At 33.8% G+C, this 16624-nt stretch overlaps 1 protein-coding gene across 15 annotated transcripts in view; it reads left to right on the forward strand.

The window, feature by feature from the left end:
* Window positions 1–6564: 6564 nt before the first annotated feature.
* LOC114327356 (collagen alpha chain CG42342) overlaps window positions 6565–16624 on the forward strand; it is a 179577-nt gene continuing 169517 nt past the window's right edge. For 7 of the 15 annotated variants that reach the window (XM_050642092.1, XM_050642090.1, XM_050642101.1 and 4 more), the window contains exon 1: window positions 6566–6681. In XM_050642092.1, the coding sequence (XP_050498049.1) occupies window positions 6594–6681 (88 nt within the window). In that variant the 5' untranslated portion in view covers window positions 6566–6593. Of the gene's footprint in view, window positions 6682–16624 lie in introns of all 15 variants that reach the window. The other 8 variants (XM_050642093.1, XM_050642095.1, XM_050642097.1 and 5 more) reach the window with 4 other exon arrangements.

Here is a 16624-nt window from a genome sequence, read left to right on the forward strand (position 1 = left end):
GTTGCGTCAATAACAGTGTTATTTCTCCTAACGTATTTCGTTTATTTCTACAATTAGTTCCGTTTATTCTTATTTACTCGTTTTCCGTTTACTCTTTATTATTAGTTATTCTAACAAGCAATTCTATTCATTCTTACAATCAGTTTCGTTCATTCCTACTAGGAACGTATTTTATATTAATAATTACTGAATGCATTATATTAGCCCAATGTATCATATTAATTAATAATAATTTTTTAAATCCCCCTTTTTTGTCCTAAACCTAATGGACTTTACACTGTGTGATTTTTCATAATATGAGAAATCATATTATGATTTCACTTATACAGTGCGCTGGAATAAGTGTTACACTCCCCCCCCCCCCCCCCCACTTGTTACACATGAGCATAACGCTCGGACAGGTCGAATTTTAAAATAATCAAAGTATATTATAACATCAATGTTTCGAACTTTACACGATTCCTCTTCAGGTGACAGGCATACCTTTGATTTTTTAAATGGGAAAGTACATCATGTGACAGCTCATTTAAAAGCGTTTGAAAAAATGTGTAACACTTTAATCATTTTTGAGAGCGCAGCGCAGGTGCAAAATTTCGATCGAATTCTTTTTAAACGCATTCATTTTTTTGGAATCCTGAGAAAACTAATAAGTATTTTTAACAAATAAACAAAAAGTTTCTTTTGAATGGTATATTTGAAATTAAAAATCATACTAAATTTTCTCTTTTTCACCCCTGTGACTTATTAAAATAATCATTATAGAAGTTCTCAGGGACTTCAGACCCTCGATAATACTGTAATATTTTATTCTGCGTTTAAATTTTCAAAAATACTAATTTGTTTTCTCAGGATTCGAAAAAAAAAAGAATTCGACCGAAATTTCACGATAATAGACACACGAAAACTTACTTCTACTACGGACTACACTTGGAAACGAAATGAAATTATTATTCGGCAGTTCGGCAGAGGTAACAGCATTGTTTAACAAAGAATTATTTTTTAATCAATGGTAACACAGAGAAGCTAGGGGTATCACGATAAGGAAAAGCCGTTACATTTGAAATGGTCAAGCAAAACATTTATTGTCTCAACAACTACGTTTGTTGTCACCATGAACGCATTGATTGTGGTTATTAAACGCAGTAGTAGATTTATTAATGCATTCGTTGTTGTCACAACAATAAGTTTACATCTATACAATAATAATCATATATTACTCTATATTAACAACACTTGTACTTTGTTTTAATGAAATATGTACGTTGTCACGATAAACCAAGTTAATTGCTTGTCATCTACGAAATCAAGAAAGTGAGTTGCTGCCAGAATTAACATTATTTATTAAATATACGAAACTAAGTTATTGGCTGAATAAATTGAGTGTTATTGATTAATGTACTCTAGTTCTTTTCACAATTATTATTCAATCATTATGACAATAACCAAATACATTCGTCAATGTCTAAAAGTTTGTTGAAACAAAAAATTAAATTGTTGTTACAACGAAATACTATTCAATAATCACTGTTAATCAATATTACGGACTAAATTTTTTTGAGTGTGCCTTTTTATAGGAAAATCATATTTATTCTGATGTATCATAATCCAGCTTTAGCCATACGGCTCACACTTCCTCTAAGGGGAAAATTGACTCATCCCAGATACCTACGGTATCAGAAGGATTGAGCTCGGGTGGGCCTCTCCGTGTTATCAAGCCCTAGGTGACTTAGTATGCTGGAGTATCTCCCAGAAATTTTCGTACACATCTGGCCGTCGCGAGTAGTACAGCTTTCTGCATGGTCTTATAAAGGTGTTCATTTAGACCCAGCTTTTTTTATGTTTTCGAGAAGGTTCTTCGGAATGACTCCAGTAGTAGACATAATAAGAGGTAGAGTCTGGGTACTTTGCGTTCTCCATTGTCTTCGTATTTGAATTCCCAGATCTCTGTATATACTTAGCGATCTTTTCAGTAAATTCGGTCTCGCCACATCAATTGGTACTAGATCTGGTCTATTATGTGCCACTGTTTGATCTGTGAGTACAGTGCGGTCCCAGTATAGCTTGTAGTTGCCATTCTCAAGCATACTCTGAGGGACGTATTCATAATATGGGAGATGGTCCGTCTGAAGAAGTCCCAGCTTGATAGCTATCTCCTGATGAAAGATCTTTCCTACTGAGTCATGCCGCTCCTTGTATTCAGTTGAAGCAAATGCCTGACAGCCCCCTGTAATATGTTGGATGGTTTCTTGGCTTCTACATCCATATCGACATTTGTAGTTCTGGATCTGAGGGTCTTTGACGATATATTTCAGGTAATTTTTAGTTGGTATAACCTGGTTCTGACTGACCTCATTCGGATGTCGCCCGTGCAGAGGTATGCCCATCCAGGTGCGCATTTTTTCGTCCTTAGTAAGGTGGTTTATGCGCATTTCTTCCCTCCATATGCAGATTTAGCCATACGGCCACACTCCCTCTTAGGGGAAAATTTACTCATCAAAGATACCTACAGTATCAAAAGGAATGAGCTCTGGTGGGACTCTTTCCGTGTTATCGAGCCCTAGGTGACGTGGAATGCAGGTATATCTCCCAAAAATTTTCGTACACTTCTGGCCGTCGCGAGTAGTACAGCTTTCTGCATGGTCTTATAAAGACCATATGTATTATTATGGTTATTATTGCGACCATAAATTGTTCATTAACAATTTAATTGTTGCTAAACTGCTCGTTCAATTTCCACCGGTTTCTGGAAATATAATATATACCAAAAAAAGCTTTGATGTTACCAAGTTATTCAATTATTGATAAATAATTACTTACCTAAAATTTTAGTTGAAAATAAAATATTTTGTTGGTAAAACCCTGATTTTCTGGGGAAATTTTTCGTCGAAGCAAATTGGGAAAGAATATCTCTATGCAGAATTAAATTACGGACGTTGCACACCTATATTATTAAATACAATTATAAAATTCGGTTCAGCAATAAAATTACTGGTAAATAAATTTACCCAAAAATGACCTATATTCAGGCAATCTGCCCAGACTAACCAGAGAAGGAATGTTAATACTATATTATTATTGTTTTTATAATGGTATTGATATTCTGTATACACAGTATGAATATTATTTATGTAAATAGTATATTTATGACGATAAATATGTTTCATGCATCGGCAGACATGATAAAATTTATTAATTAACATTAATGCCGCAGATTAAACATGTCATTTCGATCGCGAATGCTCCCAACATAAATAATGAATACGTTCAATCATTTCAAGTATAGTTATTGGAATAATTATGAAATTTCATTCGGTATAACGAGTTGTTAGTCGACTATTTATTGTTTACTGTGAAATACAGGAAATGTTTTGTGTGTTTGAGTTGTTAAGGTTGAACTGATCCGGATACTGGATCCGGTGATCTGGAACCGAAATGTGAATCAACTTCAGGATATCGGTTTCGGAAAGGATATCGGTTTCGGAACTGTTAATCGGATCCAAAATTACGATAGAAGAATTTATTTCTCTCGACTCATTGCGATGAGAACTAGAGAAGACTGGAAATAACTATTAGGAACATAAATAATCAATCAGTTCAATTATTTCAAGTGTAGTTATTGGAACAATTATGAAATTTTATTCGGTATAAAGAATTGTTAGTCGACTATTTATTGTTTACTGTGAAATACAAAAAAATGTTTTGTGTGTTTGAGTTGTTAAGATAGAAATATCTGATCCGGATACCGGCGTTCGGGAAGCGATATATGAATCAGCTTCAGGATATCAGTTTCAGAACTGTTAATTGTATCTAAAATTACGGAACCGTTTGATAGAAAAATTTATTTTTTTCGACTCATTGCGATAAGAAGAAGAGTGGAAAGACTTATAAGGAACATATATATCTAATGAATACGTTCAATCATTTCAAGTGTAGTTATTGGAATAATTATGAAATTTCATTAGGTATGCGTTGTTAGTCGACTATTTATTGTTTACTGTGAAATACACGAATTGTTTTGTGTGTTCGAGTTGTTAAGGTTAAACTGATCCGGATACGGTGATCTGGAACCGATATATGAATCCACTTCGGGATATCGGTTTTGGAACTGTTAATTGGATCCAAAATTACGGAACCGTTTGGTAGAAGAATTTATTTCTTTCGACTCGTTGTGATGAGAACTAGAAAGTTGTGAAGAGTGGAAAGAATTATAATGAACATAAATAATGAATACGCTTAATCATTTCAAGTGTAGTTATTGGAATAATTATGAAATTTTATTCGGTATGACGTGTTTTTAGTCGACTATTTATTGTTTATTGTGAAATACAGAAACTGTTTTGTGTGTTTGAGTTGTTAAGGTTGAACTAATTCAGATACGGTGATCTGGAATCGAAATGTGAATCCACTTCAGGATATTTTTTGCGGATCTGTTAATTGGATACAAAATTACTGAACCATTTATGTCATTTCAATCGAGAATGCTCCGAACATAAATAACGAATACGTTCAACATTTCAAGTGTAATGATTGGAATAATTATTCATTGTTTACTGTGAAATACAGGAAATGTTTTGTGTGTTTTAATTGTTAAGGTTTAACTGATTCGGATACGGTGATCTGGATCCGATTTATGAATCAGCTTAAGGATATCGGTTTCGGAACTGTTAATTGGATCCAAAATTACGGAACCGTTTGGTAGAAGAATTTTTTTCTCTCGACTCTTCTCGAATTCTTGCGATGAGAACTAGAGAAGAGTAGAAATAATTATAAGGAACATAAATAATGAATACGTTCAATCATTTCAAGTGTAGTTATTGGGATAATTGTGAAATTTCATTGAGTATAACGAGTTGTTAGTCGATTATTTATTGTTTATTGTGAAATACAGGAAATTTACTGTGAAATAATATGTTTGGGGACCTCGTAACTGAATACACTCCTGTACACGTCTAGGTATTGGTAAAATGAGACCATCTAAGCCTGCTTTTCCTCGTTCCAAGCAATTTAAACTTCATGGATTAACTGCCAGAATCTGTGGAGGATGGTGCAATGTGGATAGTTTCCTTACCATCATGTCCCACGCGTGTTCGATAGGATTCAAAGCCGGTGAACGGGGTGACCACGGTGAAATATTAACGCCAGCTTCTTGGGGAAAGTCCATAGTTCGACGAGCAATATGGTGAGGCGCGTTGTCTTGGTGAAAATAGACGTGTCGACGACCGGCTAGATAAGGCAGTAAAGTAGTTTTTAAGATGTCATTAATATAACGCGTAGCTGTCATACTGCCTCCAAAAAACACAAGTATTGTAGCGTTTGGAAAAAACCCAACATCAATTTTATATCCTGTCTCCCAGAATATCTAATTTTCCAATTTATTTTGTGAAGATTATTTATCATTAAAAATGTCCCGGCCCGCCCCTGTTTGAAATGATTCAAATTGTTATGCAACATTGAGAAAGTACCCGTTTCCCCTTAAAAAAATGTATTGGACTGGTCCCAAAATTGTTGATGTTGCGGCGATAGGGACGAATTTTGCTTACAAGTACTCAGCAGAAAGTAGTTCCACAAGTACTTCTTGCTGGTAACACGTCCAGCCAGCGGTGGAACTCAAGAGACCGCTACCTACCGGCTTAAAGTTGTCTTTTGTTGCTATGTTAGATCAAGTGGATGGTTTATCCTTTGTTCTATAACCATTGAAGAACACCCATGCAAAGTTTTACCCCATAATGTTGGATTTGAAAAGTTAAAATCGCAGTGCAAATAATGTGACGCGGTTGAGCCGGTATGGTAGTGTGTGGTTCCTGTCTTTTTTGTTTGAAGTTTTCGTATTGAGGTCCCGTATTGAAGTCCCGATGAGATGTTTGGTCTCAATAGTCTCGTTCCTGTTTTGTCCTGTCCCATTTTAGAAGCCTGTTTTCGTCAAAAGATGCCCCGCTGCCCCCCTTTTGTTGAATGTAAAGTTTGGTTAATAAGTAGTGCGATGTGACGTATATGACAATGAGAATCTCATTTTGAGAAACATCTGATGTTTCTTTTGAAAAGGTATGGTACATTCTTGTTTTTAAATAAAAAAGTGAATAAATCCCAAGTAAATATAAAAATTGTAGTTGGTAAAATTTTAAATTTTTTGTAGAGATATTTTGCTTTCAAAATGGTTTACTTTTTGTAACGTTTGTTTAATGTTTAAAAGTCCTGTAGCTGTCTAAAATTATTTTGTTTGAAAATAAACCGTATTTTGTAAATTAAATAAAATGGCAGTGACATTTGACAGCTCAGTCAAATTTTGTTTTGAAATACACTGCTCAATAAACTTTAAAATTTTTGTATTGATAAAAAATCATGTAAAGTTAAAGATTTTTTTTTATTGTCATGTAAGTCCCGTAAAAATTTGTTTTGTTTTTATTTGTCATTCCTATGGTAAAGTCATTCATTTCCTGTCAGAGAATACTTTTTTAAAATAAGAATAAAGTTTGAGGTTTGAAATAAATATTTTGAAAATGTACCTATTTTTATTTTGTGTAACTCTTTTGGAAAATTATTAACTAGATATCTAATGCAACCGAAATTGAGTTTTAGAGTAAAGGAAAAGGAATATGGCAAAGAAGCCAAGAAAGATGATAAAGATAGCCCAGTTTGACCCAACACAGGAATTTCAGATGAATGTTCCCCCAATTGGTATCCGTAAGTACCGTAAAGTGTCCAGTAAGTACCCAATATGTGAATTTGAGAATTTGTTCCAAACGGCGTTATATTTTAAATAGTAGGAAGGTCCTCAAGTCTGTGTAAGTATCCTTTGCTTATTTGGTTATGGTAGTTAGTCTTCTGTAAACTCTCTTACCCCCCTAACGAATCTAGGACTCAGCTCTCCGAACAACAAACTGATGCGCCGTTCGCAAAGAAAGTTTGAGGTCCTGCTCATTCTATTCTTTGCGTCAAGATATAAGAAATCTGGCCTGGCGCTGGTGGGATGTCCCTACCGATTTAGTATCATAATAACAAACAACAAACTCTCCAGGAGCGGATTCGCTAAAATTAAGGGGAAAGGAACAAATGCAAAATTTTGACTCCTGTCAAAATTTTCAATGTGTTTTAAATGTAATCATTTTTTTCGAATCCTGAGAAAACTAATATGTAAGTATTTTTGAAAAATTTAAGCGCAGAATGAAAAATTACTTTATTACCGAGGGCCGAAAGTCCCTTGGAATAAATTAAAAGTTTCTTTTGAATGAGATATTTGAAATTAAAAATCACACTAAATTTTCTCTTAGTTTTTCACCTCTGTAACTAATTAAAATAAACATTTTAGAAGTTTTCAGGGACTTTCGGCCCTCGGTAATAACGTAACGGCTTAAAGCCGAAAGTTCGTACCCATCCCCTTAACAAAAAAAAATTCAAGTCTTCAAGTAGATATAATATTTTAATGGGGTTGGAATAATAAATATAAATTTAAATATCATATCATTATATTTATTACGTATTTATATCTATGTGGTTATAGGTATGTATATTATTATGTACAATGAAATAAGAGAAATGAACAAATTAAAGAAATTAAGGAAATTAATGATAATAACAATAAAAGATTAAAAGAGTGGTAGCAAAAATCAGAATTAAAAAGATAACATAATAAAAAATAACATAGAAAATAATATAGAAAAATAAAATTTGAAGTTTAGACGGAAAAAAATAAATACAAATTACAACTCTATGTCACTATCGCTGTCATCTTCACTAGAATCGTTAGCTAATGTTATAATTATTGGTTTAATATGTGAGGTTAATGTTCTGTAATGATCTTCCGTTTTTATAACATGTGAAACACAATTTTGCCACAGTGTTGGGGAAATCTTTTTTATTTCTTCTACAACATGTGACACCGATTCGCTACTAAATTTGGGACAGCAGTTGTTTCGGCGTAAACTTTCCTTAAGTTGGCTCCAGATTAATTCAATGGGGTTGAAGACACAGTAGTAAGGAGGTAATCGCAATACATTATGACCATCACGTTTGGCTAATTCGTCTATAACAAATTGTTTCTCAAACACTTTTGTGTGAAGAACTTCCAACATTTCTTTTTGTGTATAAGTTTCTTCAAAGTACAAATCATTGTCATACAAAAAATCAGATATCTGTTTTTTTGTCGAACCTACACCGGGGATTTTTCTAATTTGTTCGCTGTGATACGTTGCGTTATCCATTACATTTACACTTTTTGGAGGCAAATTGGGCAACACCTTCTTTTCAAACCATTCCTTAAACAAGCTACTCGTCATATTTTCATGGTAGTCCAGCTTTGAATCTTTAATGTTTTTTGCCGATAGTAAAAAACTTTCCCCTCCAAGCCAGCCATTTTTGGATCCAATGTTCAGAATAATTATTCGCTGACCTCTATTAATTGGATAATTGGGTGCACATTTAGTAGAATCGTCTGTCCAACCTTTTTGAGCAGTATCGTGGGTATCGAACCATGTTTCATCTAGATAAGATATCGGTCTTCCTTCATCTCTAAATTTAGATATAGCATCCAAGTATTCATTTCTCCATTTAATTAGACGAGGAGAATCCATTATTGATGATCGCTTATTAATTTTCTTGTATCGAAAACCAATGTGATTCAAAAATCTTGATAAAGTTGAAGGCGAATACGTAATGGAATAATCTTTAACAAGTTGATCGTAGATCATACTAAGCGTTGGAACTAGGTTCTTTGAATAGAAATTGTAAATTGCTCTTCTAATTACCTCAGCGTCTTTTTCATTTACTGCTTTATGTGTAGAAAAGTCACTCCGCTTTTTACGAGGTTGAATTCTATTCGTAACAATTTTCCCACTGTTGTATATGGCATCCTTGTCAGTCGAGATGTTGTCTTGATTTGTCAGTCGAGATGTTGTCTTGATTTGCCAGTCGACGAATTTACCGTCTTCTGGATTTGGATTATCTTCTTTCACAGTTTGATAAACATTCCTAATAATTTCTTTGATATCATCAGATAAATGTACACGTGTTTTACACTTAGCACTAGCTTCACCGACTTCAGACATTTTACTTGAATACTCACGATCTAACCTTCTATCTAAATGCAAGAAAATAACTGCCTGAATGTGCAAATGTCAAACTTAAATATGTTTGCCCCCCTTTCATAATGTTCCATAATGTATGTTTTCTGGATAAATAAATGATACTTAATTTTACCTAAATACCTATAAGCACGAGAATTATGTGTAAAGCTATAGAATAATAATTAGAGGTATATCTTATCTTTAACTAATGCTCTTTATAATGATTCTTTAATTTTTTTATTTAAAGATAGAAAGCTGCATTATCGGAAGTCCATTTTGTTTAAAGTGAAAACGATATAAAACACATTATAATCTAACTCCATAAAATTCACGTAATGAGCGCATTGGACATAAAAATTGTTTGTGATCGTTTGTAATTGATTCTAAGCAAGTTAATTTCAGATGACTAAACGAATTCTTCTACAGTAAACAAAATTTTTAATACATTGTCTAGAAATTTTAATTTTAATAATTTATTTGCATTGATAGGTAACGAGTCAGTTCTGTAAATAATATAAAGTACGGCCCTAGTAGCTGTTCCAAAACTATTGCCACCCGTCGCAAAGACAATTGAGGGATTAGTAACGTCAACTATTTATTATGATACTAAATCGGTAGGGACATCCCACCAGCGTCAGGTCAGATTTCTTATATCTTGACGAAAAGAATACTTTAGCCCCATTTCGACCCCCAGTATATTTGTAGTTAGTTCTATCACTGATCCTATCTGAGCAGACATGTAAAACGCTTCAGTATTGATCGACTACCATAGTCAATACCCCCCAAAACCATTACTCAAACTGTCCTGTATACATGCCTCTTAACAGCAAACCCGATATTATCTCGTCGTTCTGCACGGCGGCGTCTTACTGTCCTGCGGCCATCATGCATTCCTAAATTAAATCGCGATTCATCGCTGAATGCTGCATTATGCCATTCTGCCACCCAATGCTGCCGTTCTCTGCACCAATTCAAACTTCGATGACAGTGGTCCGCAGTCAAAGGAAGCACTAGTCGTGGGCGGAATAAAACCAGTCGATAGGCTCGAATGCGACGTTATAGTGTACGCATAGTGACAGGACCACCTTCTACTCCAAACCATTGGTCTGCGATTTGACGCTTAGTAGCAAAACCATCTCGCAGAGCCAGTACTCTAAAGCGCCTATCTTGAAATGAGAAATGGAAGAAGATACTGCTGCACACACACTATGCCATTGTAATCTGCTAAGTAATATGAGACAAGAACTCACTAAGGATTGAACCAGAAAAGATCTTAAAACTACCAATAACGAAACTGTTGTCCTTCGTTGTGGCCACAGCCACAGGACATTAAAGTTTAGTTGGTCCATGTGGTGAGACCGCTCCCGTCTGAAAAAAAAATTCTAATTCGGTTTCTTTGTGGATTCCTATTCAAAAATGCCCCCGTTAAACAAACCTGAAGGGTGCAGGGCGGAATTTTTGAGCAGAATTAAACAATTTTTTTAAACAAATACAAAACATCACCTTTTTTGACCCGAATAATATTTTTTTTTATATTTTTAAGGTCATTCTGAACGAGAAAGGTATCTTGTGATTTTTCTCAAAAATTGATAGTTCTCGAGTTATAGGCGATTTAAAATCTGAAAAATGAGAAAATAAGCATTTTCAAGGCTTGAAAACTCATATTTAGATTAGTATTTTTGAGGTTGCCTAGTACTTAAATTGTAGTTCAAACATTCATTTTCAAGATTCTGAAGAGTGATCGGGTCTAACCTTAATTTAGACCGTCGTTTTTTAATTGTTAAATATGAGTGTCTATCCGGTTCTTTTGCCGGTGCGGCGCGATCTATTTCAACAATCTCCTATTTTCCTCCGAAAAATATTTTTCGGATTTTAAATCGCTTATAATTTAGAACCATTAACTTTTGAGAAAAATGACACAAACCTATTTTATTTAGAATGTCCCAAACAATCTGAAAAAAATATTTTTCAGACGAAAATAGGAGATAGGAGTTGAAATAGATCGCGCCGCACCGGCAAAAAATCGGATAGACACGCATATTTAACAATTAAAAACGAGGGTCTAAATTAAGGTTAGACCCGATCACACTTCAGAATCTTAAAAATGAATAAACTACAATTTAAGTACTAGGCAACCTCAAAAATACTAATCTAAATATGAGTTTTTAAGTCTTTGAAAATGCTTACTTTCGCATTTTTCAGATTTTAAATCGCCTATAACTCGAGAACTATCAATTTTTGAGAAAAATCACGAGATACCTTTCTTGTTTAGAATGACCCAAAAAATCTAAAAAAAAATATTTTTCGGATCAAAAAAAGTGATCTTTTGTATTTATTTAAAAAAAATTTTAAACAATTTCTGCCCAAAAATTCCGCCCGGTACCCTTCAGATTTGTTTAAAGGGAACATTTTTGAATAGGAATACCCAAAAAAAACCAAATCAGAATTTTTTTCAGACGGGAGCGGTCTCACCACATGGACTAAAAAAACAACATGGGAAAAAACAAAGGTCTTACAACCAAGTGTCAGTGATTAACGAGTATCGCCTGAACTAAGAAGAAGAAGGAAGATCCTGACTTAAATTAACTTCTACGGATTTTTAAATTTTGTTGTTAATTATTTCGTTCAAATATTTTACATCTGCACCTTTTATCCTCAGCGAATCACAAGCAAGTTGTCAAAAATTGATGTCACCATTGGCAGATAGAGAAATAGATCATTACAACCACAGTATAAAGATAGATTGAATTAAATATCGTGTACAAAAATGATTTAGAGACGGAAGAGCTGTTTTTTGAACTTATTTAAAGACAATTGTTTTATTTTGCAATCTGTTATCCTTCTTTGTATAGTGATTAGAAAGACAAATATTATGTATTAAATATTCTACTTCAAATAAGTTAGATCTTGTCTAAAATCAGGTACAATTTGACTAAAATCATGTTTATCTACAGTAGCAGAATGTTTTTATTCTATTACATTGTTTTTTTATGAAATTGCGATATTATCTTTTAAATAACCAATTAAACAAAACAGTACAAATAGAGAAATTGCTTACATACATAATTATATAACTAGCTACAACTATAAAATAATATCGAAATGTTGCCAAACGTACCTCGTTTAATTCCAAACATATTTTACAAAATTTATTTTTTGTTGTGCTTAAAAAAGTCACCGTAAACCAAATTAAGTAAACTAAAAGGTTGAACGTTTGAATGTTAATTAAGTACACAAATTTGATGGAAAATTCGTATTTGCTCATTCATGAAAGTAAGGTAAACAAAAATAAAACAGCAAATCGGGGTTGTAAATTCAGTGATAATTTAGGTAAGAGAAATAAAAATAGACTTTCACAATTTAGTTTAACGACCGGTTTCGCATACTAGAATTTGCTATGCATCTTCAGGTGTACGGTAAAGTTGTTGAAAAAGTATCTATTCGTTACAAAGTACTCGTTATTTACGAATACCGAAAGTAACGATTACTATACAGAGAGGAAAATCGTTACTTTGATTACTTTGATTACTTTGTTACTTCGTACCAATCGTATCAGAGCGAGTAAAGACTATTGTATCTACTTTGATTACTCTGATTACTTCATTACTTCTTACCAATCGTATCAGAGCGAATAACGACTATTGTATCTACAACTAGTACACTTGATTACTTTCTACCAATCATATCCCAGCGAGTAAAAACAGATCGGTGAAGGTCGTTGTTATATCGGAATACCTATACAAAATACCTACCTACTGATGTTGATTATAGTTACTTTCCAGTAATCGTTACAAGTCGTTACTTTTGTATAAAGTAATCATTTACAGTATTCGTTACTTTGATTACTTTTGTATTTGAGTACCGGTAATCATATCGAAAATCGTATTTGTCAGTAGGTTGGTATTTTGTATAGGTATTCCGATATATCAAGTAATCATTTACAGTATTCGTTACTTTGATTACTATGATTTACTTTTGTATATGAGTACCGGTATTCCGTCACACCCTTAAAACGCTTCATACCGATAACGATATTCGATAACACTCGTAAAATACCGGTCCCGTCCGTTACTCGCTGGGATACGATTGGTATTTTTTTATAGAAAGCAATCAAGTGTACTGGTTGTAGATACAATAGTCGTTACTCGCTCTAATACGATTGGTACGAAGTAACCAGAGTAATCGAAGTAGATACAATAGTCGTTAATCGCTCTGATACGATTGGTACGAAGTAATCGAGAGTAATCAAAGTAACGATTTGCATCTGTGTATAGAAATCGTTACTTTCGGTATTCGTAAGTAACGAGTACTTTGTAACGAATAGTTACTTTTTCAACATCACTACTACCTACTGAGAAATACGATTCTCGATATGATTACCGGTACTCAAATACAAAAGTAATCATAGTAATCAAAGTAACGAATACTGTAAATGATTACTTTAGACAAAAGTAACGATTAGTAACGAATACTCGAAAGTAACTATAATCAACATCACTAGTCTACGGTAAGGCAACTATACGGTAAGGCAACTAAATCAGAATCAAGATGCAGTAGAAATAAACAAACCAAGACACTTAAATGTTACGAGGAGCACTCCCGAATCATGATTTACAATGTATAAACTTTGTAAATCATGATTTGGGATTTATACAGTGTATTATTGTGTATCATTTTGTCAATCAAAGACAGAGTAGAAATTTTATTTTTTAATATAACCCGGGCACATAAATTTGATACACCCTGTATATTGATTTGTAACTATTTATTAGAAGTTAGCTTTTACGCAGTGGGTTTATCCTTAATGAGTTTTCCCTGAAGAATTAAAGACATTTGTAAATAAAGTGAAGTGAAAAGACAATTTATTTCGGATTATAATTTTAAAAAGATTGTTTTGTTACGGGAAAGGCAAAATCCACAGATAATTGTAATTATTAGTTTTTAGAAAAATAAGGTAGAGAAATTTGGAATTTTAAGTCCTTTTGTTCAAGCCCAAGAATATTTGTAGAATTCCCGAAAAGTTATTATGATGAGTAGAAGTATATGTTGAAAGAATGCATGGGTTTTCGAACGAAAAAAGAGGAATGTGGAGAGAGAAATGTTTCTGATTGGCTTGGCAATTTGGAATGGGGAGAGGGAAGTTTGGATGTTCAGACAGTTTGGACAAGGAGATTATTATGTGACCGGCATCCGATAAGAGCAGTCAAAAGTTTTCGTGAGTAGTTCAGAAGCAAGTACTAGTGGTTGTTTGATAGTGAAGAATAGCTGAAAAGTGGAACGAGAGACAAATCAAATTGAGAAGAAATACCTCTTTGATTCTGTAAAGTCCAAGAGAGTTAGTTACAAGAACTATAGTTATTAAAATTATTTGTGACACCAAGTAAAAAAGATACTTGGGTCTCAGGAGATCATTATTGTGAGAAAGAGAGGAGAGAGTTTTGAAGTTTATTGAACGAGTACTGGTCAAAAGAGGCCTGGCTCGTGTTTTGGAGAAATACTTGCTAGTATGCTGCTGAATTGATGCTGAGAACGGAGAGGGCTTTGATTGGTAGCCTAACATAATCAACAAGGAGAAGCTGTTTGGGTCAAGAGGAGACATCATTGTGTGTGAATCAAAAAGGTCAGTCAATAACTTATGTGATAGATTTTCTTTATAATCAGACGTTAATTTCTTTTTGCGTAAAAGCATATGAATTAAGATTCCAACATTTCAAAAATTTAATAGGAAGTATAAGTAGTTTTGCGAATACCTAAATTTGTTTGTTTAGCTTGTTTTATTAATGGTATCAAGAACAAAGCGATAAATATTTGTTTGAATTAGATTAATTTATATGGTAAAAGTTTCATTTGGACAGTAGTTATTAAATAGTTTCCTTTTTACACCCATAGTATTAGGTGAACTACGCTCTACAATAAATGACATTAAAAATAAATCGTCATCTGGGACTGATGGCCTCACTCTTAAAATGTTTTCTGCTCTACCTGATTGCAGTTTAAACCATCTTACTACCTTAATAAACAGGTCATTCGAAACTGGAGTTTTTCCAAGCTGCCTTAAGACAGCGATAATTATTCCTATACACAAAGGAGGCGATAAAGATCTTGCTTCGAATTATCGCCCTATTGCACTCCTGCCCACATTGTCGAAGATAATTGAAAGTCTGGTAAAAAAAAGAATCATCTTTTCTGTTGAAATACAAATTGCTTACTCCACATCAATTTGGATTCCTGAGTGACAAATGCACGAATGATGCTATGTTCTTCCTTTTCGATTATGTTTACTCCAGTCTAAACAACCATCACTCTACAGCAACAATTTTCTGTGATTTCTCTAAAGCATTAGATTGTGTAAACCATAACATCTTGACTGACAAATTACAGCACTATGGATTTAGGGGAAAGGCTCTTAAATGGCTTAAATCATATCTTAATAAAAGAAGTCAGTTTGTAAGGGTTGACACGAAGGCGTCTTCTTGCATGCCATTAGAATGTGGGGTACCTCAGGGTTCAGTTCTAGGCCCGATATTGTTTCTGATATACATAAATGATATCTCTAGTCTCAACATTAAAGGTAAACTATGTCTCTTTGCAGATGATACTAGTATTACTTGGAGTAACACGGATATTATGGATCTTCGCAATACCACAGCTACAGACCTAGTCACCATTAAATCGTGGTGCGATTCGAATCTCCTGTTATTTAACGTTTCTAAAACCAAAGTCCTATCTTACAACAGTATGATGCAACCTTTAGTACTTAATAACAACAGTTTAGAGGTAATTGAATCGGTGAAGTTCTTAGGGCTTATTGTGGATAAGTCTCTAAAATGGAACTTGCACATTGATGCCTTACACAAAAAATTAAGTTCTGCTTGTTTTGCGCTAAGATCAGTTGCTACAGAAATGAATTTGTCAACATCTAGGACCGTTTATTATGCCCTTTTTGAGTCTCATCTTCGGTACGCCCTTCCATTCTGGGGTACGTGTTGTGCGACTCAATTTGAGCGTATTTTTAAACTACAAAAGAGAGCTCTTCGTTACTCCCTGAGACTCAATAGCAGAGTTCATTGCCAAGAATTCTTTAAAAATTTTAAAATATTAACTCTTCCTTCTTTGTTTGTTTTTGAATCCGTTTGTTTATTCCGCAAACATGCATCAGAAGGTCCAGAGAAACCCACTCACAACTATCCCCTTAGAAACGTGGAGCATAATCTTTATCTGCCAACCCCACGGTCTGAGCTGGTTAAGTGCTCTATACTATACAATTCGAGAAAAATGCACAATCACCTGCCATCTAACATCAAACCTATTACAGCATTTCCCGCTTTTCGCAAGGCCTTGAAAGCTTATTTGCTAGAGAGAGCTTTTTATACAGTGAATGACTTTTTTATAAACGATTTGAATTCAGCAAATTGACTTGCAGGATTATTACTTTCGAGTACTTTTGTACATATTTGCAGCGGCATAGAACTTTTGATTTACTTTCCCTTTCCCTTTTCCTTGTTCGCCTTCTTTTTGCTCTGACGTTGTATACATATTGTTTGCAAAATTTTTAATTTTTTAAT

Source organism: Diabrotica virgifera, chromosome 1 (assembly GCF_917563875.1).
Source record: "Diabrotica virgifera virgifera chromosome 1, PGI_DIABVI_V3a".
NCBI classification, from domain to species: domain Eukaryota; kingdom Metazoa; phylum Arthropoda; class Insecta; order Coleoptera; family Chrysomelidae; genus Diabrotica; species Diabrotica virgifera.